A 24,285-nucleotide genomic window follows, 5' to 3' on the forward strand; every position below is an offset into this window, starting at 1 on the left:
ATATGTAGGTTCTGTCTTTTAACTAACATTTAATATATTTCTATTGGTGACTCCCTAATAAACGTTAATCTTTTCCCAGATACTGTCTGCAAAGTGGGAACCATCATGTTTCCCTTGTGTAAACATAAAACTTCATCTTTAATAGAGAGTGTAATCCAACCAATTGACATGAATTTATGTGTTATTTTATTATTCCCCGTATTCTTAACAAGGTTTGGCAGCTATGCTAATAATAATTTCTTTGGCTTTTTCATTCCAACTTGAAAAGTTGAAGTATCACTTGCAGAGAGCTACTGTTTCACATGTCAAACACTATAAACACTGCTGCAGTAAAACAGGGCTATGTAGCCATATTGAGGGAAAGATATTTATAAATGCAAAGTGCAGAGGAGTAATGTGTGATACTAAAATGTGAGCCCCTGCAGCTCGGCCTAATGTGAAGCACACTGTGGTTACAAGTAATCTGAAATTCAACGGAACAATACAGAGACTTTATAGCTTTAAAATATTGTTTTAGCTACTCAGATGTAAAACACAATATAACATGACCTAATAACTACACAGCAAGAATTTCAAAGTGGTCCTTGTGGGATTGCAAGGTGAGTTTGAGGGTTAGGCTTCTGTGTGTTTCGTGTCAGTTTCCTTGCTCTAAACTTCCATGTTCCAAAGTGTGCTGTAAAATTAACTGTATATTCTTTCTGCAGTTGAAGAGAATGCAAATGTCCACATAAATGTAAACTTCTGTAACCTATAACTCAACTGTGCCTTAGATTCTTGCGTGAAAGGTCTGCACATGTATGTCAATCAACCCCAGACCCTCACATTCTTTCGGGAATCAATAACCATCCACAGGCGTAAAAAGGCAAGAAAAATAAAATATAATTAAAACCAGCGATCCTTTCTTCTTACATATTACAGGGGTGTTTTGTAGGCTGATATATGGATTTGACTATGTGATTATATGCTATGCATGTGTGTGTGTTTTCCAAATTGCATGTTTGATACCAATTCAGTGGTTTCAGAAACATTTATTAATGTCTAGGTTTATGTAAAAGTGCAAATCAGATAGAAGAGATGTGGGAATTTGGACTCAGGTGGAAATCCCCAGGTATTCGTCTTAAACCTCCACATACACACACTCTCTCTCTCACACACACACACACACACACACATACACACATGCACACAATCACCTATTCTTCATCCTCACAGTAGTTTGGAATCCCCCACGATCAATGTCTCTTGACAACAATCGAGCTCTGATGGATTTATATTGCATTCAGATCATTTAATAATGTGAAACTTTTATGGCTAAAGGAAAGATAGTGGAATCACTTTGAAGAAAGCGTTCTCCCGTTAGCGATTTAATCTGAGGACAAAGTATCAACAACACTCAGGCGTGCATCTCCATCTGCATCGACACACGCACATGCACAGGCACGCACAAACTCACGCAAACACAAAAACACTGCACTGATAACAACCAAAGTTTGTTCCTCAGCTGTCTTCAAACCGAGACATTAGGTTTGTCCTCAGGGCAGTCTGGTTGTGAAACTCAGACAGAGAAAAGGAGCTGTTACGAGAGATGAAATACACACAAACTAAACTCATACACAAAAACCCATCGATCAAAAACAATCAACAGTTTGGAAGCTTGTCCCCTTCAGGCCTCTTATCTCGAATAACCGAATTGGCAGAAAGTAATATGGTTTAGAGGAGGAGAGACAGGAGAAGAGTGAGGGGGGATTTTGTGCTGCATGTGTCTGACCACAACTGAGTGATGGTGCAGATGACTACTATAAAATTACATCAACTTAAAAAGCATGAGGTTGCCAGCCCACAACATGTCAAATTTTGTAAACAAACTCCAGCTTTAATCTGGTTGGTGTCTGTGTGTGTGTGTGTGTGTGGGCCCATTCCTATTTACCTGGTCCATAGGAGGTCGGTGGTTGGCATGGGGGGGCCCTCTTGGCAGGCTCCTGTGATGGACGTTTGCCGGATGCATGTGGTGAGCATGGTGAGGATGGTGTTGTTGGTGGACGTGATCTTCCCCATAGTTATCTGCTATCAGCTTCATTCTGCTCTGAGTCTGCCGGAAAGGAGATAAACAAGAAAATTTACAACGTATAATTATATCCTGACACACTGGGCCCTTTATTATCCCCAACACTACTTTTTTTGTTTGTCGAAAATGCTCTCGGGTCTTAGCCTGATTAGGCTGAGGGATTCTTGGATGTGGGGGGGAGGAAGCATGTTGAAAGCTATCAAAGATGATAAAACACAGAGCCACTAACAACACTTGACAGGTCATAAAATGAGTGAGTCAAAGTGGCTGATAAAAATATCATAAGTCTGTCAAACGTCACCCATACAGCAGATTATCATTTAATTGGATTAGATGAATCCTAGTAGGAACAGTCTCATGCAGCCTAAGGCTGCAGGCATTCTGGCCTGGGTGAAGCAACCTCATTTTAGATGCCACTGATTAAAATTACACTCAAATATGCATCTTTTGCCTCGGCTGTAAATGGCTAAGTAGGACTATGTGTCCTCTGAGTGTGTGTGTGCATTAGTGTGTCTGCTGGAGAGACTGTCATCCTGACAATATCCTAGCACAGAGATAACAACCTCGGCTGACTAACATTAACATCGGCCTATACTCCAGTGAGGCCAGCTGTCAGGGAGATAGACAGAGACAGAGTGGGTGCAGATGTATTGACAGGCTTCGCTTTGTTCCCTTTACTGCAGATACCTCCCCTGAGGGCAAACTGACTGCAGAGTGGGAGCTGGGATTGTGTACGGGATGAAGATGATTCCAACGAAAGACATGGACACATCTATCATCCTAAATGTTTGCAGGAGAATGAAAGACAGCCGTGGCAGGACGAGACAAAGACCCTGAGTCAGCTGCTAGAGCAGGAGGGGACGTGGTGTTACAGTAGCCATCGGCCCGAGGACATTGCTGCTGAGATAAGGAGCTGAGGACTAATGACTGAGGAAACGAGGCAGTCGGGATCACAGGAGAGGATGTGGCTAGTTTTAAAGAGGTTAGCAATTAGCTTAAACTGGAGAAGAGCGGCTTAGAAACGGCGAGAACATTGACACCGTGGTCTGAGGGCAGAGCGAGACAGAGATAAAGATGAAGAGTGAGGGGCGGGGCAGGGCTTAGTCAGACACAACACCGGTGGTTAGAGCAGTTAAAGGGTAGGTTGAGGTGTACGGCCCTCCATGACCTCAGGTGTCGACACTCCAGCAGGTGTGGCAAGGCAACAGCTACAGAGCGGACACCTGTCATTGAGGTTCGGACAATAACTATCATATACCATGCAGCTGATGAAACCACTGTGCTGCTGCTGCACAGCGCATACTGGAGCCGCCTCCACACAGACCTTTCCTCAACGCTTAACAATGCTGTTTAATTCTGGCAGAGAAATATTTTCAAAGCTAATTTGTGGCTGAGGGTTAAATCGGCTGACGTGTGTTTAGTCCTCACTGCTAATCTAATAAGAACCATACTACTTGTTCCTGTAATTACAACCATATCTGGTAGCATAAGAAGCCAAACGTCCTACAGTGTGTTTGTATATGAGTGTGTGTATGTGTGCGTGTGTGTCTGTGTGTGTTTGTGTGTGTGAGCGTGTGTGTGCGCACATCCTTAATATTTAATGAACTGAGACACAAACAGGAATGGATGAAGTGATGAATTGCCGCAGGAGGACACAGACTGTGTGGTCAGGCCAGCCCACATGTGAACATCCAGTTTATTCAAACAGACACATGCACACGCGAAAACATGCACATTCTCCTCTTACAGACATATTCCTGTGTGCATGTGTGAAGAAGGTGTGCACATGTAAAAAGTCTGCGCGGTTGGAATGTGCGTCTTAATTAGAGTTAATTAGTGACTCTGCAGAGTAAACAGCTGAGGAATGGCCTCCGGGCCTGCTTGTAGATCAGGCAGCCGGGAATAGACACAGGTGGCACGGCTGCAAGGAGAGGAGAGGAAGGGAGAGGAGAGGAGAGGAAGGGAGAGGAGATGGGAGGAGAGGAGAGGAAGGGAGAGGAAGGGAGAGGAGGAGGAGAGGAGATGAGGAGAGCTCTTCATTTGACCTGTCTAACAATAACAGAGTTGGCCTGTGTTGTACGTCTGCGCAGTGCCTGTGTACCAAAGCGCAGCCCCTTTCGTAAACATGGCGGTGATAAACCCTGGCTGCAGAGCTTACAGCTGCATCCCAAACCTCCGTCCAAGCCCTCTATAAATCACAAGCCTGTCTTGATTAGAGCCGGCCTCTATTAACACATATGGACACTAGAGTCAGGGAAGAGAGGACTTAAACACACAGACATCTGGGAGAAAGCTCCACTCTCCTTTAATCAGGTCTGTGTGTGTTTGTGTGTGTGAGCCTCGGTGTGTACAGCATTGCAGCATTCTATCCCAGTAACAACAGACCGACATGGTGTACCAGCTTTATGTGGCCAGATATATAATCTGTTCTCTGTGACACATCTGAGAACACAAAATCCATCTATTCAGAGAGAGAGAGAGAGAGAGAGAGAGAGAGAGAAAGTTGGATGCTCCAGTCTGTCTGAAAATGAAATGAATGTGAAGGCAAAATAAATAGTGAAGCAATGCGGCAAAGGGAGAGAGAGAAAGTCCCAGAAAATGGCACACCAAATTCATCTCTTCTCAGCTTCAAAGCCCCATTGACTTTGGCCATCCATCATAAGGATAGAACCACTCAGAGAATTCCCACATGGGGACACATTTGTTCTGACTCTCTCCACTGGAAGTGTAAACTGGGTGTTTGTGTGAGCGTGTGCCTGGGTCTTTGTATATGTGTGTTTGACTCTGCTGAAGAAGGCCTATACCTCAAAAGGGGGGTGAACTGTCTGAGACAGGAACGTTGTTCTTAGGCCGCCTGCTTTGTGCACACACACACAAACACACACACACACACAAACGTCTGAAGAAGGGATGTGGGGAGGTCAGATAGGGCACTGCTATCTGTAAATCTATCTGCTGTCCATAGATCAGCTTTCTCCTTAGAGACTCTGAGTCCCATAATTCTTCGGTATTTCCTGGTCCGTTTCCTTCCACCAAAGGGCTGATGAGGAGCCAAGGAAGGCCGTCTATTCTGATATGTGTGTCAGTGTGTCAGAAGACAGAGAGGCGGTGTGTGTCATGTTGAACAACATGACCTCAAGAGAGCTCATTCTTTAGATATAAGGAACCCAAGTAGCGCAGAGAGGAACTACTTACCTTACACCCTCCAAACATGAAGAGATGACAGAGTACCACTCTTTTAGGGCCCTTGTGCTATGTGGTCATAGCACTGCCTGGTGCACAGTTATATGGATTAAGATTATATGCATGTGCACCCAAAGACTTTCTTTCTAAGTAAGTTTGCATGCATGAGAAAGTGGAGACAAAGAAAGTTTATGCATGTGCTACGCCCTCCTCTCCCATTCCCTGCTTTCTCCTCTTTTTCCCCTCTTTCCTCCACTTCTGCGCTCTAGGTCCGGAGGGCACATCGTGGCAATTAGAGCTCATCACATCATCAGGTGGACTGTAACGGCTTGTTACCCAACGGGGAAAACATGACGCATCCATTGGCGATAAACAGATAATAGGCTTTCCTTGAAATTCCTTGAGTGGAATTGCACCCCCTAGGAACTGTTTACCGTTTACGAGACACACAGGCAAACACGGGTTCGCTCTTAAATGCAAAGCCAGCGCATTGCATCTGTTGACTTTTAAATGCACCACGTTTCCCAGAAGCCCCTGTGACTCAGGATATCGTACATGTCGACTCCCTGCTGTCGCCTCATTATCGTTAGCGTTCAAGTTCGCTCAGTCACTGATGTGGTCTGACCAGACCTTAATGATCAACATACCTTCATCTGTCGTGGGTCGTATCGAGAGCCAGGGCATCACGGGAAATAGGTGTGTGTGTGTGTGTGTGTGTGTGTGTGTGTGTGTAGGTATGTGTGGTTGCTGGGAACTGTGTCTCTTTGACCAGATGACGGAAGAGAGAAAAGTCCGCCGGTGACTCACCTATGATACCAGCCGTGTCTGGGACAGTCTGAGTGCATCTAAATCGCTCTGATTGCAACATGACTGTTAAGCTAGCTAAACCTTAATGTGTTCATGTTCCTGGATTTTGAATCACTGCTTTTGCTTTACTGGTGGTCAGCTTATGATGAGTAAATGCAGTATGTGTGGCAAGGAAGAGAATTCTGTTAACTACCGGGAATCATTAACTATCTACTTCCTGGTTTTAAAGTTCAAACATCCACCAATGAAACTGTTTAAATGCGGGGAAGGCTTCTCTTTCAGGTTTTGCATTTCTTAACCCTTTGGTCTTTGGGTTCACAGGGCAAGAGTCTGTTGGTACGTGGTGACCGCAAAGCCTGGCTTCATTTGATTTATGTGCAGGCCAGGCCACCCTTTAGACTGGGAGAGTTGTAAAATTTGATTCATCATTTATATGCATGAATAAATAGCTTGTGGTCGCATGTGGTGGGTGTACCTGCTGCTTGAGCTGGTGCATGAGCCTGTCTTTCTCCCGCTTCAGAGCCATCACCTCGTCCTGGGCTTTCTTCCGTTTGGAGGAGGACAGTTCCAGCAGGGCGATGTTAGCATCCTTCTCACTGATGGCTGCCAGCAAAGCCTGCTGCCTGAAGGTACGACAGAAAGAAATGTAGAACAGAGGGGTGCAGAGGGGGCGAGGAGGAATGTCAGCATTAGGGAACAAATGATCAAAAGCAAATCCTATTTATTGCGCGAAGTGGAAATCAAAAGTTGGAATGTGGTTTTATTTAATTTTATAGTTAATCACACAGCACCCACATCTGCAGCTGTGGGCCCTTTGACGTATGCTGATGTCAGAGCAAAGACAGAACTCCTTAAGACTCAGACGGAGATCCACAGAAAACAAGCATACATCTTTGAAGTGGTCGGCTAAATGTTGCAAAAGTGGTACACCAGAGTGAATCATGGGCACGCAATAGAATAATGGAGCCTAATAGGGTAGGCCGGGGAGGATATGACATCTCTTGTCTTTTACCACAGCATAAGTGTATGTCTGTGACTGTGTGTCTGTGGGAGGGGAGGGTGACAACAAATGACTGTCTACAGGTGCATAGGAAACATACCACCCAAGTTTCCTCATACACACAACCAGATGCACACATTTTTCTCCGACAGGACTTCAGAGAATGCCTTGCGTAACCCTTGTTGGGGGCCGATTAGTGATGATGAGCCTCGTCATCAAACAGGATGTCGTAAATCCAGCGTAGCGACAAACACGCATGTTTTCCACCCACTCTTGTAAACACAGAAGCACAAACATATTCTCAGACGTAGCCAGGCAAACCCACACACACCCATGCACACACACACACAACCACAGACACACACACACCTCTGCCTGATCCATTGCCCCCAGCACACTGTAAAAATATGATTATAAAGGAAAAGGACGCACGTTTATGGGGGTTTCTAGGCAGTTTAACCGTGTTCAGTGAAGGAAGGAATTTATTTATTCTGTCTGCTCTATCTCTAAACAGTTCATCTGAATGACCCACACAAGAGTATCAAGCTTTAATTGGTGTCTCAGAACTGCAAGCACTTTAAGTTGGATAAACACAACATGGCTGAACTCCAGACTCTTAAATCGCATTTTAAATTAAGAGGGCATTAAATCAGCATGGTCGCGTAATGTGTGAGGTGAGGGGTAAAGGAAAAGGAGGAGGGTGGGTGCGCTCCGAATACACTTTGGACTCAATTAAAAATTGACCTGCATCGGAGTGTTTTTATTCCATGATTTCAGTCCCTGCAGAAATAACTCAATTGTGAAAATAAACATGCTGAGCTCAGACATAAAGTCCTGCCGGTCTGGGACTGCATTTTCGGTGTTTTTAGTACAATTATCTGCACGCCGCATCTGGATTCTCCCATTCAAGGCCTTTCATAGGCCCCTGTGTGTTACTGTGAGCTCAAGTGTGTGATCTCATGTTGTGCATGTATTTGTGCTTGCATGCATGTGTGTCCTGACATGGATCGAAGCGGCTAATCGCACCATTCATCATAGGGCAGGATCGCCGTTACACTTTTCGTCTCCCCACACCTCCACTGTTATTCCTTTTAATTGCTCACTGTAAAGTGAGTTTGCGCACACACACACACACACACACACACACACACACACACACACACACATAAGCACACCTACACTGGACCACTTGTACCAAAGCAAGTGCTTTAGACTGCAGGATTATTCTGCTTGACCTGGCCATTCACAAGTTAAAATTGTTGAAAGAATTCTTAAAGTTTTATCGAATAAATCCCCAGTAAAAATAAATCCACAGATCAAACAACAATGTGATAGATTTTTTAAATCCTTCTTCACGCGGCCCAATTTTACATCCATGGCCTAATACACTTAGGGCGTCTGAATTCCTTTACTTTGTGTTAACTGGAGTGAAAAGCTGATGCAAGGAGTCATATATGGGCAAAGAACGTGTCACTGTTCATAAACAACGTGTCAGATTAACAGCTCTAACCTGCTCGCCGGATGGCCATCGCTGCACCACACTGTCCGACATGGAAACTCGTCTCATACCCACCCATCCATTTCCTTATTCCATTCAGGATTAACTGCATCAGCTTCAGTTCGCGAGTTGTATTTATCAAGGTTGTTAGGTAACTGGAAAAACCCTATTCTGTCTATTTCACTGGAGTTTTCCCGCTAGAGCACTTACGCAATGTAAGAGGCCGATGTTGTGCAGCGTTCCTTTGGTGCAAGAAAAGAGTGTGGTGAAAGGTTAGGGTCACTCACCCCCACCCCAGTTAAAGGGGTGGTTTATCTTATCTGTGAGTGCATCTCAAAAAGCCAAACACAGATCCATCTCTTTCTGACCACCACTGAGCCACTTTATCAAGGATTGTGCCACTCCCATTCATCAAGTTGCTTCTCCTGAAAGAACTACTGAAAGACATGATTTCGGTGTTGTGATACTTTGTTTGTGTTGCGGTGACAACAAATGCACAGTTTAACAAAGGAGTTTTCAAATTAAGGCGCCTGTGAATGTGAAAATACTACACCTGCATTCCCCCCTTGAACAAAATCACATCCTTTAAACATTTTGTTAATTTCGAAATTAAAGAACTATTGATTTTGTTTTATTCCATTCAAAAAATGGAAACTATATTCATTCCTTGCTTTTTTTTAGTTAAGCCATCAAAATAATAATACATTGATAATCCCACTGTAAAAAGAGATTCTTAGACCTGACGAGCCTAATACAAACATTTGGTGGGCATATCTGTGGTGCAGCTATAAACATCAAGCTGTACTATTTTGTTTTTATTTTTTTAAACTATGTCATATCAAATAACATGCAAAATAATTTATAAATACAACCTCTAACTGAATTGATGATTAATAAATAAATGCATGCATATATGCATTCACTGTAGCAGTAGGCTGAAACTATGATCCCATGTTGTGACCATGACCTGTGAAGTCCTGACCCTACCCCCGAGTAATTTGCAAAATTTCTATCCAAACTGGATTAAAGCTGCCGGGGTGAACGCTGTGACAGGGACACACTATACATCAAAGCTGTCAAATAAATGAAGGGCAATATTACGGTCTGACAAAGACTCCAGACTCAGTATCTTCAGTGGAGAGGAGACGGCCTCATCTAACTCTGAATCAGAGCCACATCCTACAACATAACAAAGGCTAACATATATATTCACAATAAATGACTTGTCAAATTCCAGTGGCTCAAACAGCCCAAAAATCATGAAGCTTAAAATGTCCTATTGTGCCACCAAAAGGAAAAGGCTGAATGATTCTGGGTGCAGCTAAATCATGTGCTGGTGCAGCTCCATTAAAAAAGTTAGGCCCACCAGTGCAATCAGAGGAAAAGGTTCCCTCTCACCTGCATTCATTAGCACAGGTACAGACTTCCGAGCTGGACATTATTAATTGAGCATGAGACGTTCTGAGCCTGAATGAATGAAACCTTTGAACCACGGTGACCTCCACGCTTCACTGCAAGTTAAATCACTTCCAGTCTCTAAACGAAGCCAGCAGAATATATGGCACAGTCTCCCTGTGGCTGCTCTCTGAGTAGAACTGCAGGATTCTGCTGAATGATGACTTCCTAAAACAATAAAAAAAGGGGCATTATTGTGATTAGCCAGCCTGTAAACTTTGTCTCCCACATCCTCAATCAGTGGTTGTGTGAACGCATGGACTGTGTGTGTGTGTCTTCATGTATCTGCTGATTATTATTAGTAACAGTCTTTGAACCTGAATCACACTGGAGTATTTAATCAGATCTAATTTGAGAGGCCATTTGGCCCTCACCGTACAACACACTTGCAATGCACATGAATCTAGCAGACAGGATCATCTATCTGATAAAATACACACACACACAGGCATACGTACACACACGGAGAGAGAGAGAGAGGGGGGGGGGGGTAGAGAGAGAGAAAGGCTTGGACTGTATCTGCTGGCTGATCTTGAGTGGGTGAAGCCTCTCTTTTTCCTCCCCTCTTGTCTAGCTCCCTGCTTTACTTAGACTTGGCATATCCTGGACAAACAAAGGATTATCTTCATTTCCTGTCTGATTGAAAGGGCAAAAATGCAATGCTTTTTCATGACAAACTTGTGATTAGTCTTCATAAAAGTCAGACCCCGTGCACTAAGAAGTGAAAAAGGACTCCAATAAAAGGAAAAATAAATCCTGCTGCTGGAAACCCCAAAGAAACCCGTCTACTTTTTCCTACTCTGTGAGATAACAATAGTTAAAGTGATAAGATAAACATCTGTGCATTTCTATACACCTCATGTCTCATATTTAATATAAACATTGTGAGCACGCAAGGTTTTGTCGAACTGCATCCGCTGGGATGATATCTTATTTATAAGGGGAGAAATTCTCTGCTGGACCACAACATGTGATTCCAATTGAACCTTCATGGTCCCCGGGACAAATTGAGACATTCAGATCTACGGAGGTGGGAGATGGATGGCTAAAGTACATGACCATGCGATGAGAGGTGAGAGGGAAAACAGGGGAAAGGAAAAAAAACTGAAATGCAAAGAGTCAAAGAAGAGAGGAGAAAGTAGCCGTGCGGCCGAAGGAGATAATTCAGGACAGAGGAAAAGAAAAATGAGGAGAGAATACTTTGATGAAGACGTCTTTGAGGTAGGGATGCTGTCTGAAAAAAAAAAGGACCGTGATGTCACAGAGCAGATGGGCGACTGGCAGGCCAGACAGACTTCTGGGTGACGAGGGGGTTAAGACGGGGTCAAGAGTGAGCGTAAACACACACATTCGCTCAAAACAAATTCAGAGGAAGAAGAGGTGAAGGGATGTAAACTGCGGCAGGAATAAAAAAAAAGAAGAGGTGTGAAGAGACGAGGCCAAGAGAACAGAGGAAGTGTCCGTGTTGCACAAGAGTGGCTGCTACCTGCTCTGCACAAGAGAGAAACGAGGCAGGGGAGAGAGGAGGAAGAGAAGAAAGGAGCAAACGCAAAGATTTATAAGTCCCAGCCTACCCTAAATCAGCTCACTGTGCTCCATGTTGTTATTCCTAGGCGTCACGGTTGAGGGATATGTGTTTATAATTTGTGTTATGACTTACTTGAAATTATGAGTGTGCAGAGTCGGTGGGACAGAAACAGATGCGTCCGTGTGATGCCCGAGGGAACCATCAATACTGTCTGCCCCTAAGTGCAGTGTGTGCATGTGTGCATGTGTGCATGCGTTTCCCTGTCCGTGCGCCCATTTATGCTTTCATGTCCTTATGGGCATGTGTGATGTATTTTGTTAGCAGAGAACATGGGGAGCCCACTTATATCTGTTCCCAGAGCATCCATTATGAGTCCTTCTAGTTTGTGATCATGGATTTCCACCACTTAACTGTACGGCTCTGCAGAGACATTCCACGGGCATTTTATGGCTGTTCCTTGATTGTAAGTGTGTGAAGGTGCGGCACAAAGCCGGGGGCCCCTAGGCTAGGCGGTTCTAGAGGCCTGTGGTGAGAGCAAGCAGAGGACATGAGAATGGGGCATGGTTGAGTGACACTATTATTTATGGCCCTTGGAAGACTGTGTTATTTACAACGGAGGAGGTAGGGAAAATGTCTATTTCCAACATAAAACACATGCTCTGGCTTCATTTGGTAAGCTTAGTGCAAAGCCAGTTGAGATGGTAAATCTGTTTTTTAACTCTAAATGTGGGTTAAATGCATTTTTATGAGGTCCGAGTTCTGGCTACCTCAGGCGGGATTAGCTCCATGTTAACCTGCAACAGCTAACCTGCAGCCACATGCCAGATTCACCTATTACACACTTCCTCCCCTTGGCTTTCCTGGATTTATCCATCTTATTCTGCAACATGGGATCCATCCATGCCCACAGTTTGTATGCAAGTTTGGAATTGTACATCCACTCCAATATTCCCTGTGAGCAGTTGCATTAGCCATTACGTGCTAATCTGGCGCAAGAATGCCAAACTTTACATGCTAACCTTGAGCTGTGCTTCCCAAGAAACATCCATGACAGCAGATGGCTCAACCAGAACTTGGCCAGGTTGTGTGTGTTTTCACTTCACTAATAAAATATACAACCCACTTACTCTGCTCACCCCCCACTCCCACAATAGTGCTCAGACTGGCGGTGGGGGCGGTGGCGGTGCTGGTGGTGGTGGTGGGGAGGTCTAATTGAAAGAGTATGTATCAGTTTTTACAGCAACAAGGGGGAAAATACGCGGGGACAAAAATCAACAAATCTGCCAAAACTAGCCAAATGTTTAGAGTGGGAGCAGGAACGAGGAGAGATGGCTGACTGCTCCCAAAGAGATGAGTAGGACCAGACGACCACCACTGCATTCCAGTCAGAGCGAAAGAGACCAGGTGGTTGTGGGTGTGTGTGTGTGTGTGTGTGTGTGTGTGTGAGAAGATTGTCACATTATTTACCTCGTCAAGACAATATCCAAAACAACAGCAGAATTGTAATTCAAATTTATTATAAAATGTTTTCTATGTGACATTTTTATTAATTATTCAACACTGTGAGAAATGTGTTTATTTGCTCCCTTCCCAAGAAAGTGAGATAAAAAGATTGATGTTAAAAGTAGCATGAGAACTGATGAAAGAAGAAAAAGCCTGGCTCTCTCTCCGAGTGAGAAAATATGCTATAAAACGTCTTTAATGATTAATGAGACATCGTGTTTTTTTACCAAGTTTTTGTGAGAGTGAGTCTGGCCAAGTTTGTCACCATCGCGTTTGTACGGCAGCACCAACACTTGTGCTCACACATTAGTGAAGTACAAAACTTAAAGCAGCTCCGAATTAACTCAACTTTGAGGATTGTCGACTTGATATTTTCTGTATATGTAAGAATTACAAGTAGGATACAGTAACTGGAATGGCATTCAGTACCTCTGCCAAAACCAAACCCCTTACGCGTTTTTATTTGGATGTGCACCAAACTGCACATACTTATTAACATCTGTCTCCTAAACATGTCTGATCTTTATCTGAGAAATCAACGGAAATGTTGAATAACGCCTTACCTCACAATGTTAAAGAAAGTAAAAGAAAAATTCGCGCCCCGATCCAAACAAGAATTTAATGTTTTGTTTCCTAACCAAGTACTTTAAGTTAAGCAGTAATATTTGCAGTAGTTGTTGTGTTATCCTGCTAACGAACAGTGAGACAAAGCAGACAAAAACATTACTCCTTGGCCGAGGTAATAAGACAAATCTTGAGGCGCTGACAGGTGCATTTTTCTCTTCGGTTTACTTGTTTTTTTTCAGTCCTTTAACTAACCTCATCTTAGCACATTCCAAGTCTAAAGCTCTATTTAACACACATATGAGACCAATATCGATCTCCTCATCTAACTCTTCGGGGTTGAAAGCAAATAAACATATTCCCTTAAAATGTTGAACTATTATGTGCCAACAGTCTGACGAGAGGAACCAGTGGGTTTTGTCCTCTCTCGCTTCCAGCTCTGTTGCATCAGCTTCTGTGGATCAGCGAGAGGTTGGCGGATTCCTGTTGTTGTAAAAAAGAAGATGGATAAATAAACAACGGCTCAGGGGATGTCAGGGTTGATTATGATGTCACTGGCATCTTTTTCCAATCTGGATGACCTTGTCTCCATGTATGCCCGTGTTGGCTCTGACGCGTGCGTGGCAGTACTTTTTCGTTTCTTCGTAAACCTCAGCCTTTCACAGTAAACGCGAGAAAAACAACAATCCAAACACAATCCATACCCAGAGCTGTCTGGCACGAGGCCTCCCTCTCCGGTTTCAACCAATGAAGAGAGCTCTGACCCCAAAACCTCAGGGGATCCCATCCAATAGCTGAGCAGCGATTTTCATTCTCTCAATGTGGGAGGTTTGTTTTCTGTCTTTATTGTCACTCAACTGACTGACAGTGTCTCCCTAACGCACAAGAACTGAGACGGGGGGGTGGGTATTGTACACGTGTAGGGCTCTCCTGCCTTGCAGAGGAACATAGGAACACCTATACACTCACACACACTCATACATACATACAGCAGCTGGGTTGTTTAAAGCTCCCTGTCATCTAAGAGAGAGAGAGGTGAGGGTCACAGAATGAGTAACATTGCTCCAGTCACACTACTGTATGAACACACACATACACATACACACACACACACACACACAAAGGGAAGGGGAAACATACACACATATTCAGCGTGCTAAGAGAGAGCACTCAGGCCTCAGTTTAAACACTGATGAGTTATGCCCCCCCCCCCCCCACTGGTCTGTCTCTGAACTCTGGTCTGAACCCCACTATCCCCCCCCCCCCCCCCCCCCCCATTGAATAAAAGTAAACCCACCTGTGATATAACTATGTACTATCACTGTAATTACATTATGCAATATTGATTGATAATTCATTGATCATTTAGTGTTAGAAAATAGTACAACAATCCCAAATCATAAAATGATTGTCATTTTCTCTCGACCACAAAATGTATTCTTCAACTTATAATTTTTTACTTTTACACTTACACATTCAGATTCGTTTCAATTCTCACATGTCGGCATTACAAATGAAAGGAGCTGTAGTCGCTTCTCCAAACTGCCGCTAATGTAAACTTAAAATACCGGGAGGACACCTTCTGCATTGCATCACTGAAAAATAGAACGCTCTGCGTTGGCGTGTGTGATTCACACTATCATTTAAAAAAAACTTCTGTCAAGTTCAGCATGAGCACATTGTCTCTCCGTCCTCCTTCCGTCACCTCCGCTCCCTCCTCTGCTGCTCATCAAAGAGAGGAGCTACTCATCGCAGGAGAGTCACCTTGGACTTGGACCTCTCTATCATTCCACTTCTCGCTCCCTCTATCATTCTCTATTTGGCTCCGCTGTGCCCTATACTCACTCCGGAGTGGGGCTAAATATTAAGTTCATGGAGGTTATGCAAACACGTTGAAACAGCCATCCTTGGCCTAAGTATTACCCTGAACCCTTCAATTACCCGCCTTGCTTTCCTCTCCCCCCCATTCCTCCTGCCTTTTTCCTGTCCTCCGTACGGGTTCTCTCACTCCGGTCATCTAACTGCAGCCTGGAAATTCAGCGCACACTCATGACGAGGGGCCAACAAGCCTGAAAATATCAGGGGCACAGAGTACAACACAGTGGCGGACTATTACACACACACAAACGTGCACCCAAAATACACACGTACACACACAAACCGATGAAAGACGGGTCCAGAAAACAGAGGGAGCGAGTACCCCTGGTGTATTTTCTGAGTTCCAAATGTAGGGCCTGGCGGTGGACCACAGCCGAACCACAGCCGACATGCGGTGGAATGGGAGGCCACCACACTCACTTCCCTTAAAGGAGCCATAGTAACACATCCACATACAGCCTATTACTGAATAACACACACAGATGCTCAGACACTCATATCCACACATGTTCAGCAATTTCCTGGATAGCACTGTCATGACGAGGGGAGTCCATGTTTAAAAAGTGGTTTGAGGTGAAGGGACAGATCTGTATGGGCTGTTTCCCACAATGCTTTGCCAGACAATTACACAACCCAATTAATGTGGTTACTACGGCACAGCTAGGACTTTGCTCGGTGCAAGCTGAGAGTGCGTGTAGGAGCGCTCGAGAGGGAAGATGTGTGTATGCTCCTTTGGCCTGTATTACTCTCAGAATTATAGCTTTCCTTGGAGCTTGGACCGGTCGATTTCCCGTCAGTGTGTAAAGGACACGCAGGGTCACACTAACATTCACCCCACACTCCATCGGCCAATCGCAGCGATTTCCAATCACAGCCACATGAGCTCAACGATTCAAAAAGCTGCAGATCTGGAAAAACTGTGCAGAATATGTTGTGTGTCTTTCCAGCTGCATAGAGTGAAACCTGAACCATGACTAAATAATGAGATGTGTGTTTTTTCTTTAAAGTAAAACATGGTTTCGAAACTTAATTATGAAGTGAAAACATTTTTACAATCAAAATGACATTAATCTCTAAACAATGTGCACAGTGCTAAAAATACATGTAATACTGCCACACTCTGTAATAATAATACGTATTTCAGACTCACAGGTAAACACGTTTTTTTCAAAGAACTTACCTGTCTAACTTAGTTGACATTATTACCACTTAGATGAAATACAATACACATCACAACGAAAAAATACACCATTAATACACGTAAAAGTTCTGCCCTGAAAATTGTATATAAGTTAAGAACTGAAGAATTATCAACAATAAAATGTCACTCTAGTTGGGCTCATATCTGCGCCGAGGCCCAACAGTCCCCTTTAACTCAATAAAGCTGCACCAAATTTTACACGCTCATAGATGTCAGTTTCCAAAATATGTCTGATATTTTTTTTCTTCACAAAGATCAGGATTTATTCCCAAGGAAAACTGTGAAATGTTGAAAAACACCCCATCGTAAATTCCTGGATCCACCAGCTGATCCAGAAATGAATGGGTTCTTCCCTGACCCATACGCCACATCCTTCCACCACTTCTTGGCAATCTGTGTAGTTCTTTTTTTGTGTAATCTTGCTTACAATCAAACAAACAGTGCAGTGTTTCATTGCTATCATCTTTCTATACTTTTAATTTCAGCATAATGGTGTTATTTTCAACTGTGGTAGTATTTTAATGGAGCTGTTTGAGCTATAAATTCTCCCATCTTTCTCTACTGACCACAACCGGTCTAGGCAGATGGCCGCCCTCACTGAGTCCGGTTCTGCCAGTGATTTCTCCCAGTCAATGGGTGTTTTTTTCTCTGACGTTTTTTCTCATTGTGGGAACTGTTGGGTTTCTCTATAAACTTATGGTCTTGACCTTGGAATGATTTGACTCTTCAATTGGACCGAACATAATATCTTTTTAATACAATAGATTCTTCATTTTGCCATGGACTTTTCTGTGAAGCACTTTGTAACCCTGTTTAGATAAGTGCTATCCAAATAAAGGTAGTATTGTAATTATTATTATTTGCTGATTGTAGATTCACATTATCTTATTTTAGTTATTTCAATTGCAGCTATGAGAAATAAATGCATTGCAATTCAAAGTCAAACAGTATTTAGCTATGAGTGTACAGAGTTTGGGTAAATGCACTAACCACCTGCTCATACAAAGCTGCATGCATGTAAATTAACACGTAGACTGAGCACACACACACACACAAACACACACACACACCCACACACACACTCGCACAAACACATCTGCTTATAATTGGCTATCCTGTGATTCCAGCCTCGGTTAATAGCTTTCTTTAATGAAGAATGGTAAAATGTAAGTAGATACAAGAAAAGACTCGTAGTGCTGTGCTCCGTGCTGAAGCAGGAAGAACCACAGGCTTTGTTTACAGTCTGCTACACAAACGCACTGACCACATACTTACTTATATAGGCGCCATTAGCCTACTTTCCGCTTTACAGTGTAGAGGGACACATGTATTTCAAGCAAAGTATCATGAAAGAGGGGCAGAGATGCAGACACAAAGACTGGCAATCTCTCGCTCTCTCACACACACACTCACACACACACACACACACACACACCGTCAGCTGGGTGAGGGTGCTGATTAGAGGAGCTGTTGCCAGGCCTGGACAGGTCGGCTGTATATTTAGGCAGATCAGTGAGGATCATAGGATCAAAGAGTGACATGATTACTACCTGGCCCTCTGATAAAAAAAAAAAAAAAACTTACCATTATTTCCCTGTCAATACACACTGAAATACACACATTTGGGAGGTTTGCACATATCTCTGAGCGCACACATCCACACACAAACACACACACGCAGACATATACACCCACACCGCTCTATAATCTGGGTAATTTGTACGTTGAAGCTAGTGTAGACAGATCACGCCTCTAGTACATTGAACCTGTTGTATCATTGCATGTGCTTGTTTGGCCTTTGGTGTGAATTTCCAATGGAGACATAACCTCACTTGTAAAGTATAGTTGTTAATAAGCTTCGTGTGAGAAGACAGATTCAAACTACGTGCGTTCCTGTCATATCGGTATTTCTCATTTCGGAGAAAGTGCGTGTTGGAAACATTTTACGAGAGTATGAAAATTGACGCGGAGATTGTGTTTGCAAGTGTGCACACGTGTACGCAAGCATGAAACAGCAAAAGTGTTATGCCTGGTAATCACTGCTGCCTGCGTCTGGCCTCAGCATGGTTACCTTGAGTCCTTGTGAAGTTCCCTCTGCTTTTTCTCCATAACATGCTTCTTAATATATGGATCCTCAGACAGCACACACTCACTCACACACACATACACACACACACACACACACACACACACACACACTCACAGACACACGAACGCAGACTGTACCGAGCTGCTTTAAGTGGTTTGCCGGCCCTCCACACTTGTACATGGATTCCAGAATACGTCTGGTTTTTAATAAAGGGACCAGTGGTAGTGTGCAGTCCGATGCTGCTGACAGACTCAGTGATTTCCAGATAGATAACAATCACACACACGGCCAAGCCAGCTGCCTTGGTAGATTACATCACAGTTATTTTAACAATGGCTTCCACTCAGTGCTTTTGCTGGCTATGGTTACAAACGGGAGTGTGTGCATGTGTGTGACCTAGTTGTTTTATTTCTTTCTTGATTCTGAAATGATAATCCTGTGCTGAACTGCTCCTCTGAGTTTCGGTAGGAATGTCAACTTTGCTACACTTAAACTTAAAATGCATACGACAAGTCAAAAATGTGTCTGTGTTTATGTGCAGAGGAGGGACACGGCTTGATGCATGTGTGTGTGCGTGTGTGAGTGTGTGCGTGTGCACATGCTGAGTCCAGGCCGTTAAGAGGGTTACGATGTGTTGTTCTGTGTGAAGACGCGGATGTGCTCCACTGACATTTGAGAGGTGGGGGTGAGAGTGCGTTCATTAACTTAATGGTTTCCTTATGTAGGCTCACATTTGCATTGTGTCTCTCACACTCACACACACACACACACACACACACACACACACACACACACATAAACCTATTTATGGGATGCACTACCCCCTCGCTGACATCACACTTTATGAGTGCCTTTCGGCAATGACACTCAACATTACATCTTGTATGTCATGTATGACCATATCGGCTGTATATAAAGATGGATAATGTGTATCCACTTCCTTATATTGCGCAGACGAAGCTAGAATATCCTAGAATCAAACACACCAATCTTGTGCATTTGGAGCCAGAGTCAAAGCAGTAGCAGTCAGATGGAGCCAGGGTAGCGAGGTCCCACCCGAACACCCACTCGATCAATCAGGAGTCAAGTCTAAGCCGTCAATCAGGAGGTTTCAAGACTTGAACAAACATCAGAGTGGTAGGAGCTACCTACAGTGACAGAAACCATCTTTGAGTAAATTTTTTAACATGTTCTATGAATTTTGAATTTGATCCGTGTCCCCTGCGTTAACGTGGAGGAGGACTCTTAGTTACCTTTACTGCAGCCAGCCACCAGATGGCGATCAAAACACTTTGGCTTCACTTTATAAATATGCTTAGAAATACGTAACAATAATGATCAATAAATTAAAATGTATGGCAATGTCATATTCTCTATTACTGAATTTCAGAGGGAGACAAACACTGTCTCTCATAGACTACCTGTTAATATTGAGCAGGTAGTTTCTCAGTTTTGCCTTTAACTGTCTACAAGTGACTCATTAAAGGACGTCTTCCCATTTCCAACACAACTTAACAATAAATCTGATTTGACTGTAATGACACAGTCCTGGACTTACTCCGGCCACCGCGTTGTATGCATGCATGAGAACATTTGTTTAGGTGTGTGTGAGTGTGTTGTAAATCGTGGCCATGGTGTATGTCGGAGAGTTGTTAGGTCTCCTGCCACTGTTAGATACAACAGAGAGAATGCAGGTGTGCATCATTTACAACCCCGGGTCCGTTTTATAGCCACGCTGTGATGGCATGGTGTGCAGGAAAGACAGAGCTCTTCATTTTCTTGGTGCAGATGACGGGCCGGAGACCACCTCGGAGCTCCAGAAGATCCCGAAAAAGACTCGGCCGGGGGGAATGCCACGGACACACGCACAAACACTTTGACGTGAAAGTCTCTCTGTGTCACAACATCAACTTTAGAAGGGTGGTGAGGAGCACGTGAGAACTACGAGTGCGCAGGCCAGAGGGAGATGTTTATTGCCCTTTTATCTGCAGTCATGCAGTCAGACATACCAGGAAGCGGCTTAGAGGTTTGGGGAAACACTGGCACGAAACACCCTGGGACTGACATGTCAAGATGTCTGCAGTGTGGCATGCGTGCAGATACATGTGGGCCTGTGCTTTTGTGCAAGAGTGTCGCGAATGGATTCAGTGTTTATCCCGCATCTGAATTGTTTGTGCCAATGTTTCTGTGTGCATGCTCGTATGTTTATCGTGCGCCAAACCCCCAAATGTGACATGTCGGGACGCTGATGTCAGGAAACTGAGACACTCTGCTTCTGATAAACGAACCATGCCTGGAGGAGGATCTAAACAATGTGCTGCGATTGCTTTATTACTCAGTGTTTGCCCTAGGTGTCATGTTACTGAAGTCTTCAACACCATAAAAGCCCTCTCTGGGGTTCAGCACGGTGTTTGTGTGTGTGTGTGTGTGTGGGTGTGTGTTTGCTCTGGCAGAGGCTCCCTTGTGACTGGTTATATTGGACATGCTCAAACAAAGCTAAACACACAACAGGAGCCGCAAGCAATTAGGGCCTGCCATAGTGCATAACTCCTCTCTGAACACCCTCTGTTTCCCCCTCGCCATCAACCAGTCTCTGCTACCATTAGCCTCCATCCACAACACACACACACACACACACACACTCGCGCATAGTGGTCTCAGCAACAATTGTGCGGTCACTGCAGTGCTGGCACCCTGTGTGGCATCAGCGGCAATGACGCTGTTTGTGCGTTTGTCATCTTCAGCATGAGATGTTAAACTCAGTGGGCAGACCATCGCTGACTGGCACGGGAATGCGTGTAATGCTAGCAGGCAGCGTAATCCTCTGGATTAATACACATTGGGATGGTTTAGCAGAGAGCCGGGTGGGCCCTGTCTCTTCATTTCACTCTGTCAATGGGACAAATTTATCTCCACTCGCAATATGACGATACATGATTTCCTGACTGTGCTGTCGTGTGATGCAGTTTTAAACGATTACATTTTTTTCTCTCTCCGTTTTGTTCCCAGCTCACTCTTGCACAGTAGATGATTAAGACATCCTGTTGTTGGCCAGTCACGGTGACTGATGGACGTCCAGTTTGAATCAGATCCTCTGGAGCCGGAGCAAAGGGTGATATCTCACCGCCTGTGGCTTGGACAAGAGTCGCAGCCGAGATCTGTTTCAAATCAATCGGAGAAAAATGGGTAAACTCAATCTGGGCTGACCTCTTTTTCCCTCTAGCCCCCCTTAAAACAACCCTCTCCCTCTCTGTCTCTTTGTCTCTTTCTCTCTCTCTCTCTCGCTCTCTCCCGGTGTCTCTTTAGCCTTTCGTCACTAAACACCTCATAAGGGAGACTTGTCTTTCGGCAAAAAAGGTGAAGGAGGACAGGATGGAGATGTTGTATCGAGGGTGTTGGGCTGCGTGTACTTGTGTGAAGGGGGCATGCCTGAGCCAGTTGTGTACTAATGAAGCTAATGACTGCCATCTGGCCTGCAAACAGATTTCCCAGTTCTTGTTTTTTCTGTCTTGTCACTGAGATACCAGGACAGTATCACGGCCCAGCCTGCATCCTGGACAATTTTAGTTTTAACCAAAACCATTATTTTAAGCTTAAGACCCAGTTAGAATGAACGAAATGCAGAATGTGCTTAGATGTTATTGATAGAGCCACAACGATGTGCATATGTGTGCGAATGCATGTGTATTTCTGTGGAAATGTGCCTGAGCATATGCGATAGGAACTCTGAACTTTGGCGTTGTTGCCTCGCACTACAAATAAACAGCGGCGTTTGTGCGCGCATACGTTTGTGCACTTGCACTCAAACGCTCGTCAATTTGTGAGCATGTCAGCGGACTGCATACCTCTCGATGTTTGTCCTATGTGTGTAAACCTTTTGTAGTGGCTCGCGTAGCTCTCCTGTTACACACACACATGTTCTTTATGGGCTGGCTAATGGAGCCGAGCTCTTCCTGCTGCTGTGATGTGGTTTACTGTTGTTTGATGTGCTCAGGAATTCTGCATAGGAGATCACCCCGAGCTGATCTTATCACATAAAAGCCCTCGCGATGGAAGAAGACACTCAACTCTCTTTTTTAACTTAATAGAGATCTGTGTCCCTGCGAGGCTGTGTGTGAGTAAGTAAGTGCATGTGCACATGCACACCATTTTTCTAATTCAATCGAGTGTGTAACCAGAGGCCAAACACACACATTTGATTTCAGTAAATGCTGAACTCGTGGACCCATGGCTAGAATGGACCAGAGACATGTTAGATATGTTGAGAGAGAGAGAGAGAGAGAGAGAGAGAGAGAGAGCGAGAGAGAGAGAGAGAGAGAGAGAGAGAGAGAGAGAGAGAGCAGAGTAAAGCAACATATGTACTTTTTAATTTCATTCATGATGTCACACTAAATAATTTCCCGCATGAGGCCTTTTATGACAGGTTAGGGGTTAGAGCACCTGTTTAGTCAGTGTTAGTCAGAATTAACCCTTTCACCACTTAGAAGGCTACTTTTGCTAAGTTTTCACTCGATGTATTCACAAGCTCAAATCATAGTCAGTCTACTTTTGTTCCTTTTATATTAATGCTGTTCTTCACCTGCATTGAGGTATAACACACAGTCAATGAAATACAGTGAAAAGAAGTGAAAAATAACTTTTATCTTTCGCAGTCACAGATTCGGACAAGGTGCATCGGTTTGTAAATTCTGCTGAGCTAGTATTTGTATTATTCGTATGTCAAGTTGTCATGAAGTCAAGTCAGTTTGAATATTACATCTCCATAATCTTCAACATTTTTTGGAAAGGCATGTTGTCCTTGTCCGCACTACAACCTGGGATATATTGATATAACCTCCAAATTGTTTACGAGACAAGATGTAAATCTACATGAAGCATTTGTATACACATTAAGGTTCTACGAATTCCTCTGCTGTGTATGACTTTGACGTTTGTGCATTCCACTTTAATGGAATAACTACTAAGATATTGTTTATTTTAAATTCCAAATGCATCAACAGGTTCCACAGGTTCCGCATAATCACAGACAGAAATCAAAGTCTACACAACCCAACCTCCATGAAGAGGAATTTCAACCTCACTCTTTCATCGAGCACGTAGCACTTCATAATGAATGAATTAAAGAACTGATGTATCCATTACAGTAATGTCAGGATGTCTTGTTCACCCTCGACACATCAACGTGGTTACAGAGTTCTCTGATCCTGGCTGAAGTACCTCCAGACATAAACATGCATATTCCTCATATCAGGAGAGTGATGACTGCCCACATTTTCAATCAGGCAGACACACACTGTCTGGATTCTGTGTTTCATCCACGGCCTGATCACCGTGCCATTGTCTTTGTTCACACTCCCTCGAGCCAAATTTTACCGCTGCAGGATTCCTGTTTTGTTTGTTTAGTGGTGACCAGTCCTGTCTCTTGTGCAGTCTGTCCGCCCACGTGAAGGCCTCCTCTGTCTTACTGATGCTCGCTTTAAAGACGAAGGACTGCACAGATCAAACTGCGGTTGC

The 24,285-nt window shown here is 44.0% G+C and overlaps 1 protein-coding gene across 1 annotated transcript in view; it reads right to left on the reverse strand.

Moving 5' to 3' along the window:
* LOC133957106 (ERC protein 2-like) overlaps window positions 1–24,285 on the reverse strand; it is a 143,959-nt gene that overhangs the window by 37,052 nt on the left and 82,622 nt on the right. The window contains exons 15-16 of the mRNA XM_062392539.1: window positions 6,531–6,678; window positions 1,928–2,089 (exon numbers count right to left, since the gene is read on the reverse strand). Of these exons, the coding sequence (XP_062248523.1) occupies window positions 1,928–2,089; window positions 6,531–6,678 (310 nt within the window). The remainder of the gene's footprint in view (window positions 1–1,927; window positions 2,090–6,530; window positions 6,679–24,285) is intronic.

Source organism: Platichthys flesus, chromosome 7 (genome assembly GCF_949316205.1).
Source record: "Platichthys flesus chromosome 7, fPlaFle2.1, whole genome shotgun sequence".
NCBI lineage: Eukaryota > Metazoa > Chordata > Actinopteri > Pleuronectiformes > Pleuronectidae > Platichthys > Platichthys flesus.